Genomic DNA, 24,926 nt, shown 5'->3' with positions numbered 1-24,926 from the left:
CACTTACGACCTCTTAGGGCTGTAATCTGACCAGCAGCAGGGGTGCTACGCGGAGGGGTTAATAGTGAGTCGGGCTTTTCTTCTAGGCCATCTTTCCAGGTCAGAGAGGTGCAGACATAAACACACGTAATTCATTCAGTACTGATGGGAAGGCCCGCAAAGGGCCAGACTGGGTTTTGGGGATGCAGGATGAAGGATACACGTCCCTGCTGTCAGGCACTCCCAGCCTTGCAGGGAAGAGACAGCATCAACTGCGAAATGTGGCAGAGCGCACTTGTGAGCAGAACAAGTGTGCCAGCTCTGGAGGTCCCCCGCTTGCGCAGAGGGTAGAGAACGAATCGGAAACAGGCCTTGCTGGGGGAAGATGAAGAAGGATGCAGCCTCCACTCCACGCCTCCAGTGAGGTCACGGCCAGGCCTGCGCTGTACCTGCTGGGCCCGCGTGGGGACATGTGTTCTCTTCAGGTGGCTTATTTATTTAACTGGGCTTCTCATCTGAGGGCCTTGACATGGGAATTAGGAGCCATGGAGACAAGTCTTATTTTGTTTGCTCAAACACAAACCATTTTACGCGCTACTCTAAGGGCTGTCGCTGGCTTAGAGGTCACCGGGAACATGAATTGGCACCAAGAGTAAATACACCGCAACTGGGAGATATTTGACAACATGGTCCTATTTGGTTTTCTAAACTGATACGCATGTTAGATGAACACTCCCACTGTTTCACAATCCCTTTGGAAATATCAGAGCTTATGAAGATGCCCGGTGTCAGAAGAGCCCAGTAAACACAGGCAAGAATGTGAGGCGGACAAAGATTGCTTTAGTGCCTTCCCACTGACGCTCCACCCTTGTCCTTCCTGGATGGGCCTCTCTCACGTCCAGCGGACATCTCTTGCTCTCTCCACTCTGACTGAGCTAATCTGGGGGAAGGAGTTGACCCGAGTTCTTCACGCGCCCTCCCAAGGGCACAGAAAGTGTTTTGAGGGCATGGGAGCTCCTGTTGCTGCTCGTGAACGCACACATCGAGGGTGACACCGGACTCGGAGACCAAGGCCCCCCAGCCCTGCAGGCACGGCCCTCACCTCCACGACGAGCTGAAGATCGTCCACGTACCGCTCTTCAGTCTGAATCAGCTCGTGAATGTAGCCCTGCCTCTTCCTCTCCACTGGCTGCATGGTGTCCAGGCTCTGGAGATCAGCACACCCTGCGGGAAGACGGGGCACAGTTCCAAAAGAGTATTTTAGTCTTCTTTGTAGGAAACAGACATGTATCAGCAGACGTGCTGGGCTTATGAACGGTGCCTTGAACAAGCCACATGCTTCCCAAGCTGTGCCCGGCGTCCCCCAGAGCAGCGCGCACCTGCGGGAAGCCAGCCTGACCGGCCGCCACTCCGAGCAGCAAGCAGCAACGCCCGTAACATCTCAGTGTGGTCCTAACTTCTTGTCCAGATAAATGACGGAATTAGATTTTTAGAAATGGCTGCAGAGAGACCAGAACTGTGTCGAACTTATGAAGAATCTATGCAGTTCTCATCACCTCAGGACATTTTCAAAGATATTGAAATGACTAAATCAATCAAATGCTTGAGGCCAGTGTTTTCCAAAGTACAGGTCATAAGCTATCCGTGGATCCTTATGTCAATTTTGTTTTTTTAAAAATGTGGGTTAGGCTCTCTCTCTCAAATAAATTAATAACATCTTTAAAAAAAGGGGGTGCCTGGGTGGCTCAGTCGGTCAAGCGTCTGCCTTTGGCTCAGGTCATGATCCCAGGGTCCTGGGATCGAGCCCCACATCGGGCTCCCTGCTCATTGGGGAGTCTGCTTCTCCCCCTCCCTCTGCCCCAACCCCTGCTTGTGCTCTCTAATAAATAAATAAAATCTTTTAAAAAAAAATGTGGGTTGGGGGCCCCTGGGTGGCTCAGCTGGTTGAACCTCTGACTCTGGATTTCAGATCAGGTCATGATCTCAGGGTCATGAGATCGAGCCCTGCATCAGGCTCTGCCCTCAGCGGGGAGTCTGCTTGAGAGTCTCTCTTTTCCTCAACCCCTCCCCTTCTCTCTCTCTTAAGTAAATAAATAAATCTTTAAAAATGTGGGTCAGGCTTAGCATTAAAATAAACAAACAAACAAATACAAACTATCTTGTGCACAGGACTGGTAAGTACTGTTCTGTGAATACTTTTTGTTAGGTATGTAGACTATATTTCTTACTGTTAAAAAATGTTTGAGGAACATTTCTCTAGATTTCTGAAAGTTAAGTGTTAAGGTTAGGAAACCTGAAATCCCCGGGATCCAGCAGTTCCCAGCAAGACCACTGCCTTAACCCACTGGAATAAAGAACTGGTTCTGGGACACCACGACCATAAGACCTTGAGGGAAGTCTCTAGCAGCCTGGCATCAGGGTGAGTGGCACTGCACTCATTTCAGCTCAGTCGGCACATGGGAGCAGAACTGAATATCAGACTGTGAAGTGACACAATTCCAGAACCGCGTGGTACGTAGCTGAGGGCTTGCTTTATGCACAGTTACAGGGGACTACCTCAGGTAGCCCTACCTCAGACAAGAAGCAAAAGCAGGTAGGAACCTGCTACACTCGAGGGAGACAGGAAGCCGAGTGAGGCGCGGGTGAGCCTCGTGGCTGAGGTAACCACGGAAGGCAGCGCGTGGAGGTGTAACCGTGCCCAGCCCTCATCGATGGGGCAGGTGGGGGGACAGATGCGGAGGCACTGCTCGGGGACGTGCTTGTCTGGCACTGGGAACACATAAAGCCACAGAGGCAGAAAATGCAAGGAGCGGACTGGGCTTTTCAAAGGGGTTTCTCTTTCTGCTTGCCTTTGAGTTTTTATGTTTTGTATAGATTTGGGCTAACAGTTCTAAGGAAGATAACTGGTCTCTTTTCTGTACATGGTGCCCACAGCTTAAAAAAAACTCTTCTCACAGTAAAACAGAAATAGAATAAGGCAGGTTGTGTTTGGTGCTTTCAAGAAGGCATCATGGTGCCACTGTCATGTTCGAAATTAGCACACTGGGGATCGTACTGTATTCTGTTCTGCAGGGGACAGCTGCAGGAAGACCAAGTGTTCTGACCCCGTAAAGCTAATACAGACGCCTGTCTGACTAGGTTGTGTGGAGCAAGGAGGCCGGAGGGGAAATGTTGATCGTGACGCGACCCGGGATCATGGGTCAGAGTTACCAGCCGACTCAGATGGAAGCCCTCGGAACCGTTTCTAAGTTTCTAAGGTTACTCCACCTCTTACACTTGTGTTTTACAGATTTCAGCCACTCACGTTTTGCTACATCCACATTCCACCTTTGCTTTACATAATCCTTCTCTGTAAACTTACTCATGTTTGACTAAATATGTAGGGAATCGTGGGTTTTATGTACTGTTTATGTTTCTTCTAATACTCACTAAAATACACACATAACCATTAGAATAAAACAAGTCCCCCTATGGGGCACCTGGGTGGCTCAGTCAGTTTAAGCATCTGACTCTCAAGCACTGCTCTCAGCTCAGGTCTTGATCTCAGGGTCATGAGTTCAAGCCTTGCATTGGGCTCCACACTGGGCATGGAGCTTGCTTAAGAAACAAACGAACAAACCAACCAACAAACAAGTCCTCCTCGGTACTATTTTGTGTGCCATCACATTGGGTACCATGGGGATATGTGTATCACACTTTGGGAAACGATATACAGTAAAACCCACAAGCATCAGCCTATCTGTTCTGTACCTTGGAATAATAGGAAAAGCCTCAGATATTTTACCATTTTAAAAAATTCATTTATTTTAGAGGGCAAGGAGGGGCAGAGAGTGAGAGAGAAACCCAAGCAGACTGTGCTGAGCACAGAAGCCTGATGTGGGGCTTGATCTTATGATCCCGAGAGCATGACCTGAGTTGAAACCAAGAGTCAGATGCTCAACCGACTGTGCCACCCCGGTGCCCCTATTTTATCATTTCTACGGCTAGAACATACACAACATTAGTTTTATCAGGATGAATGCGGGGACCATCCTTATATTCCACTTCTAACATACCCCTGTGCATGTCATTACAATGGTTCTTAAACCTTTATTCTCTTCAAGTTCCCAACTTGACCCCGACCCTCACTTTCAGATGTTCTTACCTCTGATGTCAGGGCAAAAAAATAAAGACATGGTAGCCCTTTTACTTCTGCCCTTCATCTCCCTGCTCACACCCCTGTACTTCCTTCCTGTGTCAGGGGATGGGGGATCCTGTTTCTTCCTGAAGCTGGCATCCTTAGCCAACCCTCTCCTTTTGACCCCTTGCGGTCCTTTCCACCCACACTGTCCAACATCTGAGCCATTAGCAACACGTGCCTATTGAGCACCTGAACTGTGGCCAGTCCAAGCAGAGAAGTGCTCTAAGTATAAAATACACACCAGAGTTCAACGACCTAGTACAAAAACCCAGAACATAAAATAATGCATTAATAATTCTTATGCTGACTGCATATTAAAATGGTAATATTTTAGTTAAAAGTAAAAAAAAATTATTCAAATTAATTCCATGTTTTACTTTTTAAAATGTGGCTTTTGGAAAAATTTTAAATTACATATGGGCTGCATTTATCACTTACATTATATTTCTCTTGAACAACTCAAGCCAGCTGGAACATTTTTTATTATTTTCCTTCCCTAAGTGGCTTCCGCTATTTGCAGAATAACGTCTTAGCTTAGCAGCACAGGGCTCCGGAGTCTCCATAATCCACCCATGGCCTACATTTGCAGCCTCACCTTTGACCAGGTAGCCTGCTTGTTAGCTACCCCAGCCCAGGCTCGGTCCCCATGATGTGCTGTACACGCGGTACATGCTGCCCATGTCCTCTTCTCCACACAGGGCCATCTTACTAACCCTTCAAGGTACAGCTCATGTGACCCTGCTACGGGGAAACTTTCCCATCCCTGTCCCACTTACCCCCAGACTGCCTCTTTCTTGTGCTTCCAGGCCAGTTTGCATCTGTATTTAACATTTCACGTAATGTAACCTGCACTACAGTTCATCTGTATAGTTAGTACGTCTCTCCTGCTTGAGGTCAGAGACTGTATCACCCACAGTTCGATAATATCAAATTTAACACAGTGTTTTGGCCATGGAGGTCAGGAAATATTTGTCAAATGTCAGACTACTGGGTTGGTCCCCAGACCTGTTTCTCACCTTTCCTCTGCTCTGTACTGCAGGGAGGCCAACCCCACAGGCTGCTTGTGTAAGCTCCTATTTTAGTTGGCTTCTGCCCAGGTTTGGCCAATGACAGGAGGCTCTGGAAGGAGAATATAGGGCTAACTGGGAAAACAATCCTTCTGCTAGAAAAGTGAGAGGACAGGAGAGCTTTTAAGTCTGCTGAGTAAAGAAGTGAAAAATTGTCGGGTTTGCATCTCACATAAATTTGGAGTTCAAGAATTCCAAAACTGATAGATTAACAGAAAAACTGGTCCCTGGCTGGTGATACCCTTAGGGTGCCTGGCCAAAGAAAATGTACAGCTGTCCAGAGGGTCTCTCTCACAACCTTGGTTCCACAGGATTTCCATGGGAAAACCAAGTCTCACTAAAGATGAGGTCAAAGTAAAAAATTACAAAAAATAAGGAATGATCCACCATAAATAAAAAATGATGACCAGAACGAACCCTGAGAGGGGTGCCTGGCTGGCTCAGTTGGTACAGTGTGCAACTCTTGATCTTAGGGTTGTGAGTTCAAGCTCCACGTTGGGTGTAGAGGTTACTTAAAATAAAATCTTTTTTTTTTTTTAAAGATTTTATTTATTTATTTGACAGAGAGAGACAGCCAGCGAGAAAGGGAACACAAGCAGGGGGAGTGGGAGAGGAAAAAGCAGGCTCCTAGCAGAGGAGCCTGATGTGGGGCTTGATCCCAGAATGCCGGGATCACGCCCTGAGCCGAAAGCAGACGCCTAATGACTGCGCCACCCAGGTGCCCCTTAAGATAAAATCTTTAAAAAACCCCAAAAACATAGGTAATAGAATAAAATCTAAAAAAAAAAAAGGTAAAATATGTATATTTAAAATAACCCAAGACATACACAAAAGGTTTGAAACCATAAACAGAGTCTATAAAAAAGAATGGGCAGATGTATAAAGAAACTAATAATAAAAATGGCAAATATTATCATGGAAATAATAAATTAATAAATTAAATAGCAGATCAAACACATGTGAGGAAAGGATTAATAAATCTGAAGGCAGATATGAAGAAATTAAGAATGTAGCCCAGAAAGACAAAAAGATGGAAAACATAAAATGGAGATTAAGGAACACAGAGGACAGAATGACAAGGTCCAACATACATCTAATGGTAGTCCAGGAGGGGAGAACAGAAATAATGGGAAGAAGTAATATTGAAATTATAATGGTTGAGAATTTTTTAGAATTAATGAAAGATATACCTCCACATATTCAAAGAGAACAATGATTCCTGATTGGGGGGGGGGAGAATCCATACCTAAACTGCAAAACACCAAGAAGAAAAAAAAAAGGTTAAGATGGCCAAAAAGAAAACGCAAAATAACTACACAGGAACAGGAATCACACTGGCTGCACACATCTCAACACAATAGTAGGGGGTACTGAGCAAAAATAACTGTCAAACCAGGATTCTAATTATATACCATTTATGGATGAGGGAGAAATACAAACATTTTCAGACAAAGTTTGAGAGCATTTACCACTAATAGACTGACTAAAGGAACTATTAAGAGGTGTATTTTGGGAAGAAGGAAATATAATAAGAAGGAATAATGAGGGGGCGCCCGGGTGGCTCAGTCAGCCAAAGGTGACCTGCCTTTGGCTCAGGTCATGATCTCAGGGTCCTGGGATTGAGCCTGCTTCTCCTCCTCCCCACTAGTGCTCTCTCACTATCTCTGTCTCTCTCAAATAAATAAGTAAATAAAAATTTTAAGGGAAGGAATAATGAGATGTAAGGAGTGGTGGAGAAAGAAAAGAAAAAAAAAAAAGGAAAAGAAAAGAAAAAAGAGAGAGAGAGGAAGGAAGGGGGGGAGGGAGGGAAGGAAGGGTGAGCAAAAATACTAGTAAATATGTGAAAAATCAAAATAATGATTGATGATATAAAATGATGATAATGATGGTATAAATTCAAGGTGGATTTTATTTTATTTTATTTTATTTTTTTTTTATTTTTTATTTTTTTTAAAGATTTTATTTATTTATTTGACAGAGCTAGAGACAGCCAGCGAGAGAGGGAACACAAGCAGGGGGAGTGGGAGAGGAAGAAGCAGGCTCACAGCAGAGGAGCCTGACGTGGGGCTCGATCCCATAACGCCAGGATCACGCCCTGAGCCAAAGGCAGACGCTTAACCGCTGTGCCACCCAGGCGCCCCATCAAGGTGGATTTTAAATTTACCTAAAACTAATTTTTTTTAAAACACAAAGAAGCAGTAACATGAGAGGCAGGAGGAGAATCATTAGAGATAAAGGATCCCACCTGCACTGATCAGAAGGAATATAAACATCAAATTTAGACTGTGTGGAGGCAAACACATATGTTAGAAAAGGAAAGGTACTCAAAGAATAGACAGAGAAAACATAACTTTCAAACCAGTAAAGGGAGATAAAGGAAGTAAATCTGATCAAAGCAACAGAAGTAACATATAGGCAGAACAACAAGAAGAAAGAAAAGCATTGTAAATAGAAAATATATAATAAGATGGATATGAATAGACATATTCCATTGTTCCAATAAATGTAAATTACTTAAATCTGTCAATTACAAGAAGACTTGAGATTGGATTTTAAAATTCAGCTAGATGCTTGGGAAGATGGCAGAGTAGGAGGATCCTAGGGTCACCTCATCCCACAGATACAGGTAGATAACACTGACATCAGTGTACATAACCCAGAAAATGTCAGGAAGACTGGCAGGATTCTGCATAGCTAAGTGTACAGAAGAGGCCACACTGAAAAGGGCAGGAAGGGCAGAGACTCAGCTGGGAACCAAAGTGACCTGTAGGACTGTCCTTGGGAGGTAGGGATGCCATGGGCACAGAGAAGGGAGAGAAGCAAACTCCACACCAGGCACCCTAGGCACAGGGGACTCTCACTGGGAGGACAATCCCCATAATATATGGCTTTAAAAACCAGAGTGGATTACCTTTGAAAGTTCTTACAATCAGTGGGGCTTAATACCTGGAACTTTAAAAATCAGTGGGCAAACCTGTGGGAGAGCCAGAGGGTTTTAGAAAACTGAGTCCCTGCCTTAAAGAGACAGCATAACAAATAGCTCTATTGAGAAATAGCACAGAAGCAGCAGTTTGAAAAATGCTTGGGATATATGGGAAGATTTATTTACTAATCTCAGAATGTATGTTGGAGGACAGGACTTCTCCAAGAGCAAAGGAGCTGGTAGGACCATTTCTCTCCCCTCACCCCTTGCCTAGATACATGAACACTTGTGGGAATCAGTGCATTGCAAACATTCTCATCTAGCTTGCTAACACCAGGTGCCCCGCCCCAGTGTTCTCCTGTGCACCCACCCCTCCAACCTGGCCTTAACAGAAATCCATCCAAAGCAGTGACACAAACATGGCAGTGTGCAAGGAGCCCCGAGAGGGGTCAGCACCACCCCAGAGTGACTCCTGCCCCAGGAAGAAGGGAAGAAAACTACACATATCAGTTCCACTTTGGCTCCAGCAGTGAGCTAGGAGTAGATATCTGGCCTGCCTGTAGCCCTGCCCACCAACAAAAGCTTCTCAGGGGACAACAGAGGAGAGCACCCTACAATCCAATGCTACTGCGGTTCTGGTCAATGACTGGTCTGACCAAACTTAAGCCCAAGGTGGCCCCAGAATGGCCCACTAACAACACAGGGACCAAACCCTGCCTACAACAGGCAGAGGGAGCCATTGTAGACACCTATACTGAAGGCAAATGCAGCTCAGCTACAATAATAGGTTCTGGTGAATTGGGGACTTTCCACTGCAGAGCACTACAGGACCTCTTCTTCATAGTGCCACTACTTTCAAGAGCAGGAGACGTAGTTAACTTTCTTAACATACAGAAACAGACACAGAGTTAGACAAAACAAGGAGACAGAGTAATATGTCCCAAATGAAACAGCAGGACAAAATCACAGTAAGAGAGCTAAATGAGATAGAGATAGGTAATAGGCCTGACAGAGAATTTAAAGTAACGGTCATGAAGAGACTCAATGGACTTGAGTCAAGGACCTCAATGAGACCCTCAACAAAGAGATAGAACACACACACACACACACACACACACACACACACACACACACACAACTGATGAGAGAGGAATTCAACGCCCAAAGTTAAAAATGTACTAGAGGAAATAAAGAATAGACTAGAGGAAGCAGACAAATGGATCAGTGACCTGGAGGACAGAGTAATGGAAAGCATTCTAGCTGAACAGGAGAAGGAAAAAAAAAGAGTAATAAAAAAAAATAAGAACAGATTAAGGGAACTCAGTGACACCATCAAGTGTGATAACATTTACATTATAGGGATCCCAGAAATAGAAAAGAAAGAAAAGGGGGCAGAACATTTACTTGGAGAAATAACAGCTGAAAACTTCCTGAATCTGGGAAAGGAAATAGAAATCTAGATCCAAGAGGTACAGAGAGGCTCCAACAAAATGAACCCAAAGAAGTTCACACCAAGACACACAGTAATTAAAATAGTAAAAAGTAGTGATAAAGAGAGAATTTTAAAAGCAGTAAGAAAAAAGAACACAGTTACATACAAGGGAAACCCAAAACCAGTAGAAGGAAGGACATAATAAAGATTAGAGCAGAAATAAATGAAATAGAAACTGAAAAAATAATAGAACAGATCAGTAAGATCAGGAGCTGATGCTTTGAAAAGATCAACAAAGTTGATAAACCTTTAGCGAGACTCATAAAAGAGAGAGAAAGAGAAAACAGGACAGAGAGAGAAAGAGAGGACTCAAATAAAATCAGAAATGAAAGAGGACTGGGTGTTATACGCAAATAATGAATCATGGAACATTACATCAAAAACTAAGGATATACTGTATGGTGACTAACATAACATAATAAAAAATTATTATAAAAAAAAGAAATGAAAGAGGAGAAATAACAACTGACACCACAGAAATACAAAGGATTACAAGAGAACATTATGAAATATTATATGGCAACAAACTGGACAAACTAGAGAAATGGATAAATTCTTAGAAACATATAACCTCCCAAAAATGAATCAGGAAGAAATACAAAATTTCTATTCAGACTGATTACCAGTAATGGAATTGAATCAGTAATCAAAAAACTCCCAAAAATGAGAGTCCAGGACCAGATGGTGTCACTTGTAAATTCTACCAAACATTTAAAGAAGTATTACACCCATTCTTCTCAAACTATTCAAAATACTAGAAAAGGAAGAAAAACTTCCAAATTCATTTTATGAGGCCAGCATTACCCTGATACCAAAACCAGACAAAGACAATAGAAAAAATGAACTACAGGCCAATGTCTCTGATGAACATAAATGCAAAAATTCTTAAGAAAATAGTACCAAACCAAATTTAACAATACATTAAAAAAAATCATTCACTGCAATCTAGTGAGACTTATTTCTGAGATAAAAAGCGTGGTTCAATATTTGCAAATCAATCAATGTGATACATCACATCAACCCATAGCTAACATCATACTCAAAGGTGAAAACTGAAAACTTTTCCCCTAATATCAGGAACAAGACAGGATGTCCATTCTTACCACTTTTATTCAACATAGTACAGGAAGTCCTATCCACAGCAATCAGATAAAAAGAAGGAAAAGGCAACCAAACTGGTAAGGAAGAAGTAAAACTTTCACTATTTGTAGATGACATGATACTATATATAGAAAACCCTAAAGGCTCCACAAAAAACTACTAGAATTGATAGATGAATTTTCAGGATACAAAATCAATATACAGAAATCTGTTGCATTTCTATGCACTAATAACGAAGTAGCAGGAAGAGAAATTTAAAAAAAAAATCCCGTTTACAATTGTACCAAAAAGAAAAAGTACCTAGGAATAAATTTAACCAAAGAGGTGAAAGACCTGTACTCTGAAAACTTATATATAAAACACTGATGAAAGAAATAGAAGAATGCCCAAACAAATGGAAAGATATTCCATGTTCATGGATCGTGAGAACAAATATTGTTGAAAATGTCCATACTACCCAAAGCAATCCACAGATTTAATATAATCCCTATCAAAATACCAACAGCATTTTTTTCCCCAGAGAACAGGAATAATCCTAAAATTTGTATGGAACCACAAAAGACCCCAAGTAACCAAAACAATTTGGAAAAAGAACAAAACTGGAGGTGTCACAATCCCAGATCTCAAGATATACTACAGATCTGTAGTAATCAAACAGTATGGTACTGACACAAAAACAGACACACTGATCAATGAACAGAATAGAGAGCCTAGAAATAACCCCATGATTAAATGGTCAATTAACCTTTGACCTTTAAAGGAGGCAAGAATATACAATGGGAAAAAAATAGTCCCTTCAAAAAATGGTGTTGGGAAAACTGGATAGTTACACGTGAAAGAATGAAACTGGACCATTTTCTTACAACACACACAAAAATAAACTCAAAATGGATTGAAGACCTAAATTTAAGACTGAGTCCATAAAAATCCTAGAGGAGAACACAGGCCGTGGCTTCTCTGATATTATCCACAGCAAGTTTTTTCTTTTCTTCTTTTAAAAGATTTTGTTTATTTCTTTTAGAGAGAGAGAGAGAGAGCGCACACACACGCACACACACATGAGCAGGGGGAGGGGCAAAGAGAAGGGGAGAGAGAGAATTTCAAGCAGACTCCACACTCAGCATGGAGACTGATGTGGAACTTGATCTCATGACCCCTGAGATCATGACCTGAGCTGAAATAGAGAATCAGATGCTTAACTGACTGAACCACCCAAGTGCCCCCACAGCAAGTTTTTTCTAGGTATGTCTCCTGAGGCAAGGCAAACAAAAGCGAAAATAAACTATTGGGACCACATCAAAATAAAAAGCTTCTGTACAGAAATAGAAACAATCAACAAAACAAAAAGACAACCTAAAGAATGGGAGAAGATATTTGCAAAAGACATATCTGATAGAGGGTTAGTATCCAAAATACATAAAGAACTTAACACCAAAAAACCCCCAAATAACCAAATTAAAAATGGGCAGAAGACATGAACAGACGTTTCTCCAAGAAAGACATCCAGCTGGCCAACAGACACATGAAAAGATGCTCAACACCACTCAGCATCAAGGAAATAGAGATCAAACTGCAATGACTATCACCTAACACCTGTCAGAATGGCTGAAACCAAAAACAGAAGAAACAACAAGTGTCACCAAGGATGTGGAGAAAAAGGAACCCTCCTACATTACTGGTGGAAATGCAAACTGTTGCAACCATTGTGGAAAACAGTATGGAAGTTCCTTAAAAAAATTAAAGATAGAATTACCATACAGTACTGTAATTCCACTACTGGGTATTTACCCCAAGAATATGAAAATATTAACTAAAAAGATAAGTGTACACCTATGTTTACTGCGGCATTATTTACAATGGCCATATTATGGAAGCAGCCCAAGTGTCCATCCACAGATGAATGGATAAAGAAGATGTGTGAGGGGCGCCTGGGTGGCACAGCGGTTAAGCGTCTGCCTTCGGCTCAGGGCGTGATCCCGGCGTTGTGGGATCGACCCACATCGGGCTCTTCTGCTGTGAGCCTGCTTCTTCCTCTCCCACTCCCCCTGCTTGTGTTCCCTCTCTCGCTGGCTGTCTCTATCTCTGTCGAATAAATAAATAAAATCTTTAAAAAAAAAAAAAGATGATGTGTGGTGTATATAGACAATGGAATATTACTCAGCCATAAAAATGAATGAAATCTTGCCATTTGCAAGAAGTGGATGGAGCTAGAGTGTATAATGCTAAGTGAAATAAGTCCGTCAGAGAAAGACAAATACCATATGATTTTACTCATATGTGGAATTTAAGAAATAAAACAAACGAACAAAGAAAAGAGACAAACAAAAAAACAGATACAAATATAAAACTTTTAAGTATATAGAACTGGTGGTTACCAGAGAGGAGGTAGGTGGGAGTGAGAGAAATAGGTGGTGGGGATGAAGAGTACACTTACTGCAATGAACACCGCATATTAATTATACTGGAATTAAAAAATTCAGCTAGATGCTGTTTATGACACCTAATCTGTAATGTTACAGAAATGTCAGAAGTAAAGGTCTGGAAAAAGCTACATATTTACAAAATATTAAAAAGCAGCTAGGGAGGTTTTATTAGCAGCAGACAAAATAGGCTTTCAAAGATCTGTGTAAACATTGTAAATATTTAGGATAATAATTTTGATTTCATGTGCAACAGGACAGCCTCAAAATGTAAAATTAACTGACAAAAGTACCTCTGGAAGGGGGGGGAGAAAGAAAGAAAGAAAGAAAAGAAAGGAAAGGAAAGGAAAGAAAAGAAAGGAAAGGAAAGAAAGGAAAGAAAGAAAGAAAGAAAGAAAGAAAGAAAGAAAGAAAGAAAGAAAGAAAGGAAGAAAGGAAGAAAGGAAGAAAGGAAGGAAGAGAAAGAGAGGGAGGGAGGAGCAAGGGAGGGAGAGAGGAAAAAAGAAAAAAGATCTGAAAAATCTATAATCAAAGTAGTGGACTGTCATATCTCTCTCAATGAAAATTAGTAATGAAAGATCTGAATATTAACAGGCATTAATATAATGAACACATATGCATGAGAACACATGTTCTTCTCAAGCACCCCCAGAATTAATTTCAACAAATACCAGAGTCCATATTACTGTATAAAAACATTTCCTGACTATAACTGAAAAATTAAACATTAAAATTATTTTCAAATGTTGTAGTTTAAAGAAGAAGAGGTTCCTAAAAGCTCCACGTCACTTCCTCCTTTAGCATTTGTGACAGTGGATCATTCCCTCCCCTTTAAAATCCTTCTCTACTTGGCTTCTAGGTCACCACCTCGCCTCATGTCCTCCTACCTCACTGGCCAGTCCCCTCCTCTCCTTTCCTAGCTCCTCCAAAACCCACAGACTTAATGTTGGAATGTGGAACCCAAAGTTTCAGCCTTGTAATTCTTCTCCACATCCAGCCACTGAGTCTGGTGGCTTTAAGTATCACCTACACACTGAAGCACTCCCAAACAAACATATACACCAGCCTGAATATATCCTCTGGATCTCACCATGTTCTACGGCCTACCCAGTATCTCCACTTATCGATCTTAAAGGTAAGTAATGGTAATATCCAAAACCAAACTCCTAATCATCTTCCCTGCCCCTCCTCCCTCATCATGTGCCTTCATTTAATGGCAATTCCATCTTCCGGTTGCTTAGGCCAAGATCTTTAGGGACACCCTTGATACTTTTCTTCTTCTCACACCCCACATTCAATCCACCTGTTGGCTCTATCTTCAGAATACACCCATAGTCTGACGACTTCTCATTATGTCCACTTGGATGATGCTGATCGGGCCACCACCACTGTTCACCTGCGTTACTGAACTAGCCTCTTAACGTGTCTGCTTGCTTCTGAGCCCTTCCCTGTCCCAACCCCTGCTTTCATCTAGCACGCCAGAGTTATCCTGTTAAAGCACATCAGATCATGTCCTTCCTTTGACTAAAACCCTTTGATGGGTTCTTGTCACTCCCGGCAAAAGCCAAAATACTGCCTCTAAGAACCTAAACAGTCTCCCCCATTTCCTCAGTTAACCCTCTGTCCTCACGTCTTCCTCTTGTTTCTCCCTCTGTTCCAGCCACACCGGCCTCCACACTGTTCCTCAAGCATTACAATCATGCTCCCGATGGAGGCCCTGACATGTGCTCTTCTGTCTGCCTAGAATGATCTTCCAGATAGCTGTCCTGTCCTTCAACTCTTTGCTCCCATGTCACCACTTCAGACAGGCTTTATCTGAGAAGCCTGTTTAAAACTGAAATCCGTCTGGTTCGACCCTCCCCCACCAACCCATCCCTCCCTTTCCCTAACCTGCTTTAATTTTCCAAGACATGACATATTTATTCATTTTGTTTGTTTTCTGTCTTGCCCTACTTAAATGTCAGCTCCAAGAGGGGAGGAAATTTTTCCCCCGTGTTTTAATCTGCTATATCCCCAGTGTCTGACACATAGTAGGTCTTCAACAAGTATTTGTAGAATGTGATATGAAGATAAGCTCTGAACCGCAGAGATGGTACATCGATATTAACTACAGTTGGCCAGAGAGAACGATGAAAACTTACTGGTAAATTCTTTCTGCCAGACAGGACGGGTGGGAAAGTAAGAAAGGAGAGATCATGGCGACAATCAGGTGAAAGTCCCCAGGGCCACAGGACCCCCCCCCCCGGTCTCCCCCACAACATGCGTGAGGACACAGGGACTGACAGCCGAGTTATGCACAATGAATAACAGTTCGTGTAAACTGTGTCCCACAGAGCTGGGAGGCAGCTGCAGACTAAACACACGCGAAAGCAAGAAGCAAATGAGAGACGCCTAAGAAGGCAGAGGAGGGAGCTCTGCGAAGATTCCAAAAGGTGATCGGACAAAAGATGGTTTGTGATGACGAATACAAAGAGAGCTTGTTCGGATTATGTCATAAAGTCCCAGAAAAGTCCTTGCCCATTGTGAGAAGAGCAATGCCACTGAACAACGCCATTCTCTGTCCTAAAGAAGCAGCCAGGGGATCACATAATGGTTTTCAGTCTCACTGAGTCAAAGCTCAGCGAAAAGACAATTTTTAACAGTAAATCCAGATGACTAAACTGTGCATTTTCTGAAGACTGCCTTAAAAAAGAGATTTTATTTATTTATTTGAGAGAGAGAGAGAGAGAGAGCACGAGTGGGGGAAGGAGCAGAGGGAGGGAGAAGCAGATTCTGGGCAGAGCACAGAGCCCAACACTGGGGCTCCATCCCACAACCCTGAGATCATGACCTGAGCCGAAATCAAGAGTTGCACGCTCAACTGACTGAGCCACCCAGGCGCCCCTGAAGACTGTCTTTAATACAGAAGTTTTGTCAGGGCACCAGAAAACTACTGGATATCTTATTTTGTAAAAGGATAGCAGTTAAGGGGCGCCTGGGCGGCGCAGTCCTTAAGCGTCTGCCTTCGGCTCAGGGCGTGATCCCGGCGTTATGGGATCGAGCCCCACATCAGGCTCCTCCGCTGAGAGCCTGCTTCTTCCTCTCCCACTCCCCCTGCTGTGTTCCGTCTCTCACTGGCTGTCTGTCACATAAATAAATAAAATCTTAAAAAAAAAAAAAAAAAGAATAGCAGTTGATCCACTTGGCCACTATTATTGAATGCAAACTATGTACCAGGTAGTATGCTCCCACCATGAAGCCACAGATATTTGCGATTTTGTTTTTGGAAATTTAAATAATTGTTGAACAAATTTTTAAACTCGATGTCTTCTTGATGCCTGTCAATTCTTTGTCACCAGGAGTCAGGTTGTTTAAGCACAAAAACAGAAGTTAATATTATATTCTAATTGCAGACCATCAGAAAGGATAACATTTGGTTATCAGTAAATGGAAGTATTCTAGACTTCCCAAAGCAAGTCTGCTGATAAACACCAGTTGTCAAAGAAACATTTTATTGGTTTTATTTTTATTTTTGACTCTAGAGTGAAAGGTCATAAGCCTAAAAGAAAGCAAAGAACTCCTATCGGTAGACAGAGGTGCCTCCAAGGCTCAGCCTCGGAAGGAGTCTTGTTCAGGCTGATCCTTGCGACACCTAGATTGCCAGAGTTCTATCACGGACCCAACTGAGGGACTTGATGTGCTATGTAAACAGAGAACATTAGGAAGAGGTGTCATGCAACTCTAGTTTTCTTGTTTGCTCAACATATAGCCTTTAATCTGAACATAAAAATAACTGTTACCAACAAGCGTATGATGATTTACCACCTCTCATCAACTCTCTGAACAACAGATTATCACTCTGACCCGTGCTGTGTAAATCACAGACTCTGAAGTTTGGTGGCTAAGAGACTTAGTGCAGAATTTAGAGCTACGGAATCCCTCCATCTAGGCCTCTTGGTTTAAGTCTTACATTCTGAAATGCCAAGCCATTTTAAATGGTGCTTACACAGCCATTCTCCTTGAGGCAAACCACACACGAGTGTGTATAAACGTGACCTGGTCTGATGCTTGCCGGCCTGAATTCTAGAGAAAAGGGGCACTTTTCTGGAAATGCCAACAGAGCTCTCACTCTCCTTTAACTAATTTTTGTGTCTAAGTGACGACTGGTACCTACATACTTTCTCTGTTACACATGCAATGAGTAGCTGTGTCCAACAGCCAACTTCTTATGGACTCTTCCACATACTTCTGCCTTGGAGTCAGACTGGGACTCGAGTTCTAACTCCACCACTGGCTAACCCAGACACGTACCCAAAGTACCCAGTCCATCACCCAGGACAAAGCAAAGGCTTAGTAAATGTTAGCTGTTATTTCTAGTTTCTGCATGTTAGACACTGACCCAGTGCTTCAGAGACCCCTCAGTCGCATCTGCAGTGTAGGTATTCTCAACCTCACTATACACAGGTGCGGCTGTCTCACGAAGTGAGTGGGGAGAGCCGGGCTTCAAAGCAACCCCCCCACCACACTCCCCAGCACGTTCGCTCTAGCACTCTGATTTTATCACTCCCTTTGACTAAGTGATTTTTGCCTTTTGACAACAGCATTAAGACATCTCTCGTGTATTTCAGAACTTGTTCTTGTTTAAAACAAAGTTCAAAACGTGATTATGAAGACAAACTACTCAAACCATAGGCAAAGGGTCTAAATACACGTCTCTCTAAAGAAGATACACAAATAGCCAACAAGCACATGAAAACATGCTCAACATCATTAGCCACTGAGGAGATGTAAATCAAAACCACAACGAGATGTCCCTTCACACCCAGGGGGATGGCTACAATAAGAAGTTAGATAATAACAAGTGTTGCTGAGGATATGGACAAAGAGAAACCTTGTGCCCTCCTGGTGGGAATGTAAAATGGTGCAGCTACTTTGGAAAATAGTCTGGCAGTTTCTCAAAAAGTTAAACACAGAGGCATGCCTGGGTGGCTCAGTAGGTGAAGCATCTGCCTTTGACTCAGGTCATCATCCTGGGGTCCTGGGATCAAGCCCCTCACCGGGCTCCCCACTCAGCAGGGAGCCTGCTTCTCCCTCTCCCTCTGCCCCTCCCCACCGTTCATGCGCTTTCTTCGTCTCTCTCAAATAAATAAAATCTTAAAAAAAAACAACACAAAACGTTAAATAAAGAATTGCCATTTGATGTAGCAATTCCACTCCTACCTAGTGTATACTTAAAAGAAATAAAGATATATGTCCACACAAAAACTTGTACACAAATATTCATAGCAGCATTGTTCATAATAGCCAAAAAAGTAGAAACAACCCAAATGTCCATTAACTAAAGAATGGCTAAGCAAAATGTGGTATACCCATACAATGGAATGCTACTTAGTCATAAAAAGAAATGAAGTATGGCGGCATGCTACAGCATGGCTGTACCTTGAAAATACTATGCTGAGTAAACTAAGCCAACCACAAAAGCTACACATTTTACAACTCCGTGTGTATGATATGTCCAGAGTAAGCAAACATACGGAGATAGAAAGTAGGTGATTAGTGGCTGCCTAGGGCTGGGGGTGGGCGTTGTATAGGAAGATAAAAGGATACAGGGTTAAAGGGTACAGGGTTTCTTTTGAGGGTGATGAAAATGTTCTGGAACCAGCCATCTGTGGTGATAGTCACACAACTGAATATACTAAAAACCATTCAATTCTACACTTTAAATGGATAAACTGTATGGTATATGACTTATATCTCAATAAAGCTGCTACGAAAAGAAGCAATTATGTTTAGCTTTACCCCTCCAGACACGATTCTTAAAGATTCCTGTCCTTGTTTGCCATAATCAGTCTTTGCCTCCTGCTTCTGTGTATACCTGCTACAAAGAGGAAACACTGAGCCGCCTCTGATCTTTCCTCTTTCCTTTCCTTTTCCCTGGTTCCAGCGATGGTCGTATTGCGGAGCCTCACTGCTCTAAACAGGGTGGCAGTGCCCACACACAAGTGTAGACAGTGAGAGTATTGGCTCTGGAGCCAAAGCATGTGGGTTTGAATCCACCTCTATCACTTACTGGCTGTGTAAACTTGGACAAGTTATTTAGCTTTTGCTTTCATTTCCATATCTGTAAAAAGGAAATAATAATGAGGAAAAATGTTTGGGAACTTCAGAAAAGTACCTAGATTGGTAAGTGCTCAATGAAGGCACATTCCTTCTTTTCTTTTCACTGGTATGAGCAATGGTTGTACAGCCAGTGCTTACTTATTCTCCTACAATCTGTTTCCTGCGTCTGTGGGTGCCTTCACTGTCCCACTGGTAACTATTGACACCCTCAGACGGTCAGCTCACCTACGTTCATGGGCTCAATGCCATCAGCCTGCATTCATGCCACCGGCTGATGTCCTGCTGCTGCAGCTCAGTCCTCTCTGACCACCTGCTGCATGGGTCTACTCGGTGTCCCATTGGTGCTCTGTAGTCAAAACCAAACTTTTCTTCTTCCCCTAACTCTTGATTCCTTACTGTAGCTGGCGGCACCACTATTCCATCACCAGGATACAAACCTGCCCACACATCCGATCCATCCCTAACTCCTGCCAATGTTCCTTCAGACACAGTTCTTAGCTCTGTTTCATCCCTTTTTCCCCACCTTGGCTTCAGAGCAGAATCATCTGGGGAGCTCTGAAAAATCCCCACACACAGACCATGCTTTAGGACATTTACACGAGGACTTAGGCACCCCAGGTAATCCCAATGAATCTCTCATTCAAGCTAGAGAATTTCTGATTTAGCCTTTGGTCTGCCTCTCAAGCCCCATCTTTCAGTGTTTCTGGCTTTGCACTTTCACTCCAGCCATAATGAACTGCTTATAAAAATCACTGCCCCTACCCCACCTCCACTGTTTCTTGGCTTTATCATACTCTTCACCATCCCACCCCCCATCTAGCTTACTCTGATTTATCTTATCGGTCTCAGAGTTGCCTCCTCCAGTAAGTCTTCTCTAATTTACCAATCTACAGTGAATGAGGTATTCCTCCTCTGTACTCTCTTGGTGCCCAGGGAATGTCTATTACTGCGCTTATTATCAGCATGCTGTTCTAGAATTACCTGCCTATGTGCCTGACCCCCTCACAGAGCAATGCAATACCTGAGCCCAGGACTAGCTGACACTCATTTTCATATTCTCAGCAGTTAGTCCCCTGCTTGGCCTTATGCAAATGCTCAATTCCAGAGATGAGGAAAGGTTTTCTGGAAAGAGGCGGCTTATGCCAGACATTGATAGATGGGTTGGATTTTGATCCATATTTTTTCAATCAAGGTGAAACCACCAACTTGATTTCTTAAGTGTAACCCTCTACTTAAGTCTGCTGCCTCCAAGCACTCACTGCAGTTTCTTTCATATAGACTCTTGTTTTGTTCTAAGAATGTTTTATCTTGCATCTTCAATGACTATCAACTTGTAAGTTCCCTCCAATCTTTTTAGAAAAAAGTTGGAGTAAAAACTGTAAATAACATAAGTAGTCTATGGATTATATTTTTTTACTTTCAAATAAATATTTCTTTTGCTTTGAGATACATATGACTATCTTGTATCAAATTATCTTGATCTTGACCATTTAAAAATTTCTTCTGCCTTTTGTGATATAAAACAATTTGCTGGCCTGTACCCACAGACTATGTTAAGGAAAAAGAGAAATTCCAAAGAAATTCAATCACGACTACATATAATTAAAAACATGTTTCAAAAGGTGCTTCAAAAGAAATACACAATACAAGTAATGTAGTTTGTGTCCTTTTAATAAACACACTTGCATAGTTATATTACAATTTTGTAAAAATAAAAACAGATGACCTCATGCCAAGCGTGCCCAGCATCTGCACAATCTCAATACCTTTATACTATAGTTTCAAGACACACAAAATAAAAATTTAAGGCAAAAACAGCACTTTTCAACAATTTAATAACTTATTACAGTAGCAACACAGCGGCATTCAATACTGCCACTTTCAGCAAAGTCTCTCAGTATTTCCATTATAGATTCTATTTACAAGAACTTATAACTTGGTAAAATTTATTCTAAGAAAAACTTGGCAAATAAAGCTTTGGACTGGAATTGGCATTTCTCTACTTTTCCTTCCCCCACTTTCTTTTAAACTATCAGTATTTGTATTGTGTTTTAAAATAAAACAGCAGTTACATTTTTTAATAGTTGTATTATTTTAAAATGACCCTTTAAGATAAAGTTTTAGAGGAAACTATATAATGGGTGGGATTGATTTAAATTTTCAAATTTGCTAAAAAATCAGCTTTGGTTTTAGAACTGATTTTTTTCATCACTGGAAAACCTATCAGGTTTAATCACATACTTTAAAAATGATTACCACATACTACTATCTTTAAATAAACAAGTTTTTTTTTTTTTAATAAACAGGTATTTGGATTCTTCCTATGGAGTTCAGATTTATTTCCATTTTAAAATTCCGTGTGTTCCTGATAAACCCTTTCCTTCTAATGTTGCTTTCTAAGCCAAATAAAAGCTGCCTCTCATCCTGAATGAGAGAGCAAACAGTGTGGCTGAGTGGGAGGGACTTCGAAGGACTGACTGTGTGCACTTTTAAGAAGGGTTTAGGTTACTCTTACATGCCATTCAAGTTCCTTTACTTTTAGCTTTCTCTCAAAAATATGGCAAAATACCTACACAAAGAGTGGTATTTCAGGAAATACAGCAAACTTATTTTCCAGACCAACACCCAGCTTAAATATGCCGTTATGTGATTTGATTTAGTCTATGGGTATCTGATGAACGTACTATTTTTCAGATTGATTACAGATGCTAAGCTCTACCTGAATGTCATTATTGATAACTTATATTTATCAGGGTTACAACAAAGCGATATGAGCTATAAAAATATCCTTGAAATAATTTATCAGTGTATTCGATAAGCCCAAAATCAAAATTATAAAGAGAAAATGTTATACCAAATTGTGCGGCTAATTAACAGTGGTCTGATTTCCACTCTCAGGGCTTAAAATGGATTTAAAGTAATTGTCCTTAATCTGAACCCAACAAAGATGCAAAAGCAGAAAGTCCAGAAAATAAAAGGCAAGACCAAGTAATCCACACAATTTGGAAGATCAGCTGAATTCACAATGACTCAGTCTTTGCACTGTCTCCTTTACTGACTGCAGGCAAATCTGTTATTCCACCTGTTAAGTGTTATTGCTTTCCTATTGATGTCATATTTTATAAAAGTACCATGATGATGCCAAATGCTAAAAACCGAGGTGGTCTAATAACTAGAAATCCCTGCCCCAGGGAGCACACATATACATCATCATACGTCCCAATAATGTTAAGCATTTTGAAACACAGATATCTGAACTACGTAAAGTTCTACCTAAACTGTCGATTCTTTCTCAAGAAAAAAGTTATGATTTAGGCAATGACTGAATTATTCATTCACAATGTATAGGCACATTAACATAAATATTGCACAAAATATGCCTCTAACTGAAACTCAGAGATATAAAAACGTATTTCATTCTCCTTAAAGAACTCTGTGAGGAAATAAGACTCTGTGATTGTATGTACACTTTTCCTGATAATACTCTGACATTCATAAACAGTAGATTGCACTGCCGTTTGTAAACATTTTAAATTGCATAAACTTCTCATTGATTTTCAAATACAGTTTAATACTGTCTACTAAAACTCCTTTTTGTTTCAGCTAGGTACTCTCACATCATTTACTTATTTATAATAATGTTTATTATCTTTAAAGTGTTTCCCATTCAAGGAAAAGGAGTAAAATCCTATGCCAAAGTAGCCAATGTGTCTGAAGACAAGATATTAGCCAGAGAATTCTGGATGGTAAAATCAATCTGGCCTTAGAGCAGCTTCACGGACATAGAAGAATGCCCACTCTCACATCTTTCCTTCACTGGAATTCATTCCTGACTGAGCAGAGCCTGTATACCTGCTTCAGGGGCATTTAAACTCTTCAAGGATTCTTTATGATTTTTATGAAATACATTCAGAAGAAGGTCAACGCGTGTCTTTTTATGACCTGGGACAGCAGTCACCTAATTAAAATAGGTATCATGAATTTTGACTTTAGAATGTATTCTAGATCTAAACGCTAAACTAGGGAAGGTTTTCTATCTCACCGTCAGTGATGGGACCCTTCCATTCCTCAAAAAGAATCCAAAGTTAGGTCACCGATAAAGAAGTAACCACTACCTGCTACAGCATATGGTGCAGGCTCATCATTAGCCCAGAGCTCACAGGCCCTAAGGGAACTCCCACAGCACAGTGCCCGTTCGTGGGCAGCTGAGAAGGAGGAAACAGCCCGCTCTGCACATTCTGCTGGGGCAGGCTGCTTTCCTCTTTTCTGAGAAAAGCTTCCCAGAAGTGTTATTTCTCCCACCCGGAAATACACAGAAAATAGAGAAAAGGTTGTTTCCAGTTCTTGGCCTTTAAACGAATTTAAATATTGGTACTCTTGGTGGCATATTAGAAAGTAACAGAGTAAACAGTGCAGATTTGGGAGCAAATCACATACTGAACCAGTTAAGAGCTCACTGTGATTAGGATTAGATCAAACATAAGAGCAAAACATAAGCAAGTTTTATCTGAATTGTAATGAATATACATGTTGCAGTAACATTAGAAAAGCATGGCAGCCCATTCCAAACCAGTGAGAATAGTTTGTGCAAATAGTGGGTCTTTGTGTGTTTGAACTCCCACCATGTAGGGGCAAACTCAATATGCATGCTAATGACCTACAATTACCAAATTAAAAAAGAAGAAAAATGCTAAAGGATGCCAGAGTGAACAGCAGGGAAAGCCACACAAAGACCCACTATCCTTTAACTTGTTACAAATTTTAACTATAAATTAGAAACACAAAGAAATAATCACAAGTGGCTCTAACATTCAAACGAAGTTAATGAATTGTGTAGGAGATATTTGATCAGGGCTGCCTGCCCTGCCTCCACGCTAGAGTCAAACTTGGATAGTGGGTCTCTGGGGTGCTTTCACACTGGAAGACAACATTGGGTCCTATAAAAAGAAAAATGAGGAATAAAATGAACATAAAGCAAATTAAGTGGGTGAGAAAAAATTTGACTAGTAACATGCAACATCAACTAAACAAATCTGAACTATTAGAATTCTCAATCTTTAAAAAAAACATCCTAATTACATAATAAAGTGAAAATAATAATTATCTAAGGGCCCAAGAAACACAAATGGTAATTTAAAATTTAACCAGTTTTCACAGACTCATATACTCCTGGCTGTTCTTCCTTTAGAATAGCTTTTATCTGTTCTTTATATTTCTTATATAAGACTTAATTGGAAAAAAGTGTTCCTCCACTGAAAAGCAAGATAAACAACAGCGCACTTGGAAACCCGTCCCTTCACATGCGGGCACTAGAAAAGCTAAACGTACCGCTGTACTGGGTGCCTCCAAGGTTCACTAGCCAAAGAGCTTCCAGATCCCAGAGGTCTGAGAAGTATCTTCCCCTCTCAGGGCCAGGGAAGGCACCTCGGGATGTCTAATTAATTAGATGCACAGGCAAGCTCTGGAAGCTGCCAAACTATCAGCAGAGCTTAAAAACAGTCATTTAGGTAGCCCACATTTTTGGGGAATGTTCAAACCATACAAAACTCAACTCCTACCACAACCAAATTGGGAAATTTAGTTGCTTTATCTCAAGGAAAGTCTTCTCCCAGGATCAGAACTATCTTTAGAGCTACAAGCTCTATAGTGAAAATAATGCACTAAT

General features: G+C 41.5%; 1 protein-coding gene across 5 annotated transcripts in view; it reads right to left on the bottom strand.

Moving 5' to 3' along the window:
* The window catches only part of ITSN2 (intersectin 2), a 141,024-nt gene that overhangs the window by 15,434 nt on the left and 100,664 nt on the right, over positions 1–24,926 (bottom strand). For 4 of the 5 annotated variants that reach the window (XM_034659824.1, XM_019808590.2, XM_034659823.1 and 1 more), the window contains one exon: positions 1,082–1,203. In XM_034659824.1, the coding sequence (XP_034515715.1) occupies positions 1,082–1,203 (122 nt within the window). Of the gene's footprint in view, positions 1–1,081; positions 1,204–20,914; positions 24,199–24,926 lie in introns of those variants that run through there. The other variant, XM_034659826.1, reaches the window with a different exon arrangement.

Source organism: Ailuropoda melanoleuca, chromosome 4 (assembly GCF_002007445.2).
Source record: "Ailuropoda melanoleuca isolate Jingjing chromosome 4, ASM200744v2, whole genome shotgun sequence".
Classification (NCBI taxonomy): domain Eukaryota; kingdom Metazoa; phylum Chordata; class Mammalia; order Carnivora; family Ursidae; genus Ailuropoda; species Ailuropoda melanoleuca.
The sequence above is the reverse complement of the archived record's forward strand: the minus strand, read 5'-3'. Positions and strand labels throughout refer to the sequence as shown.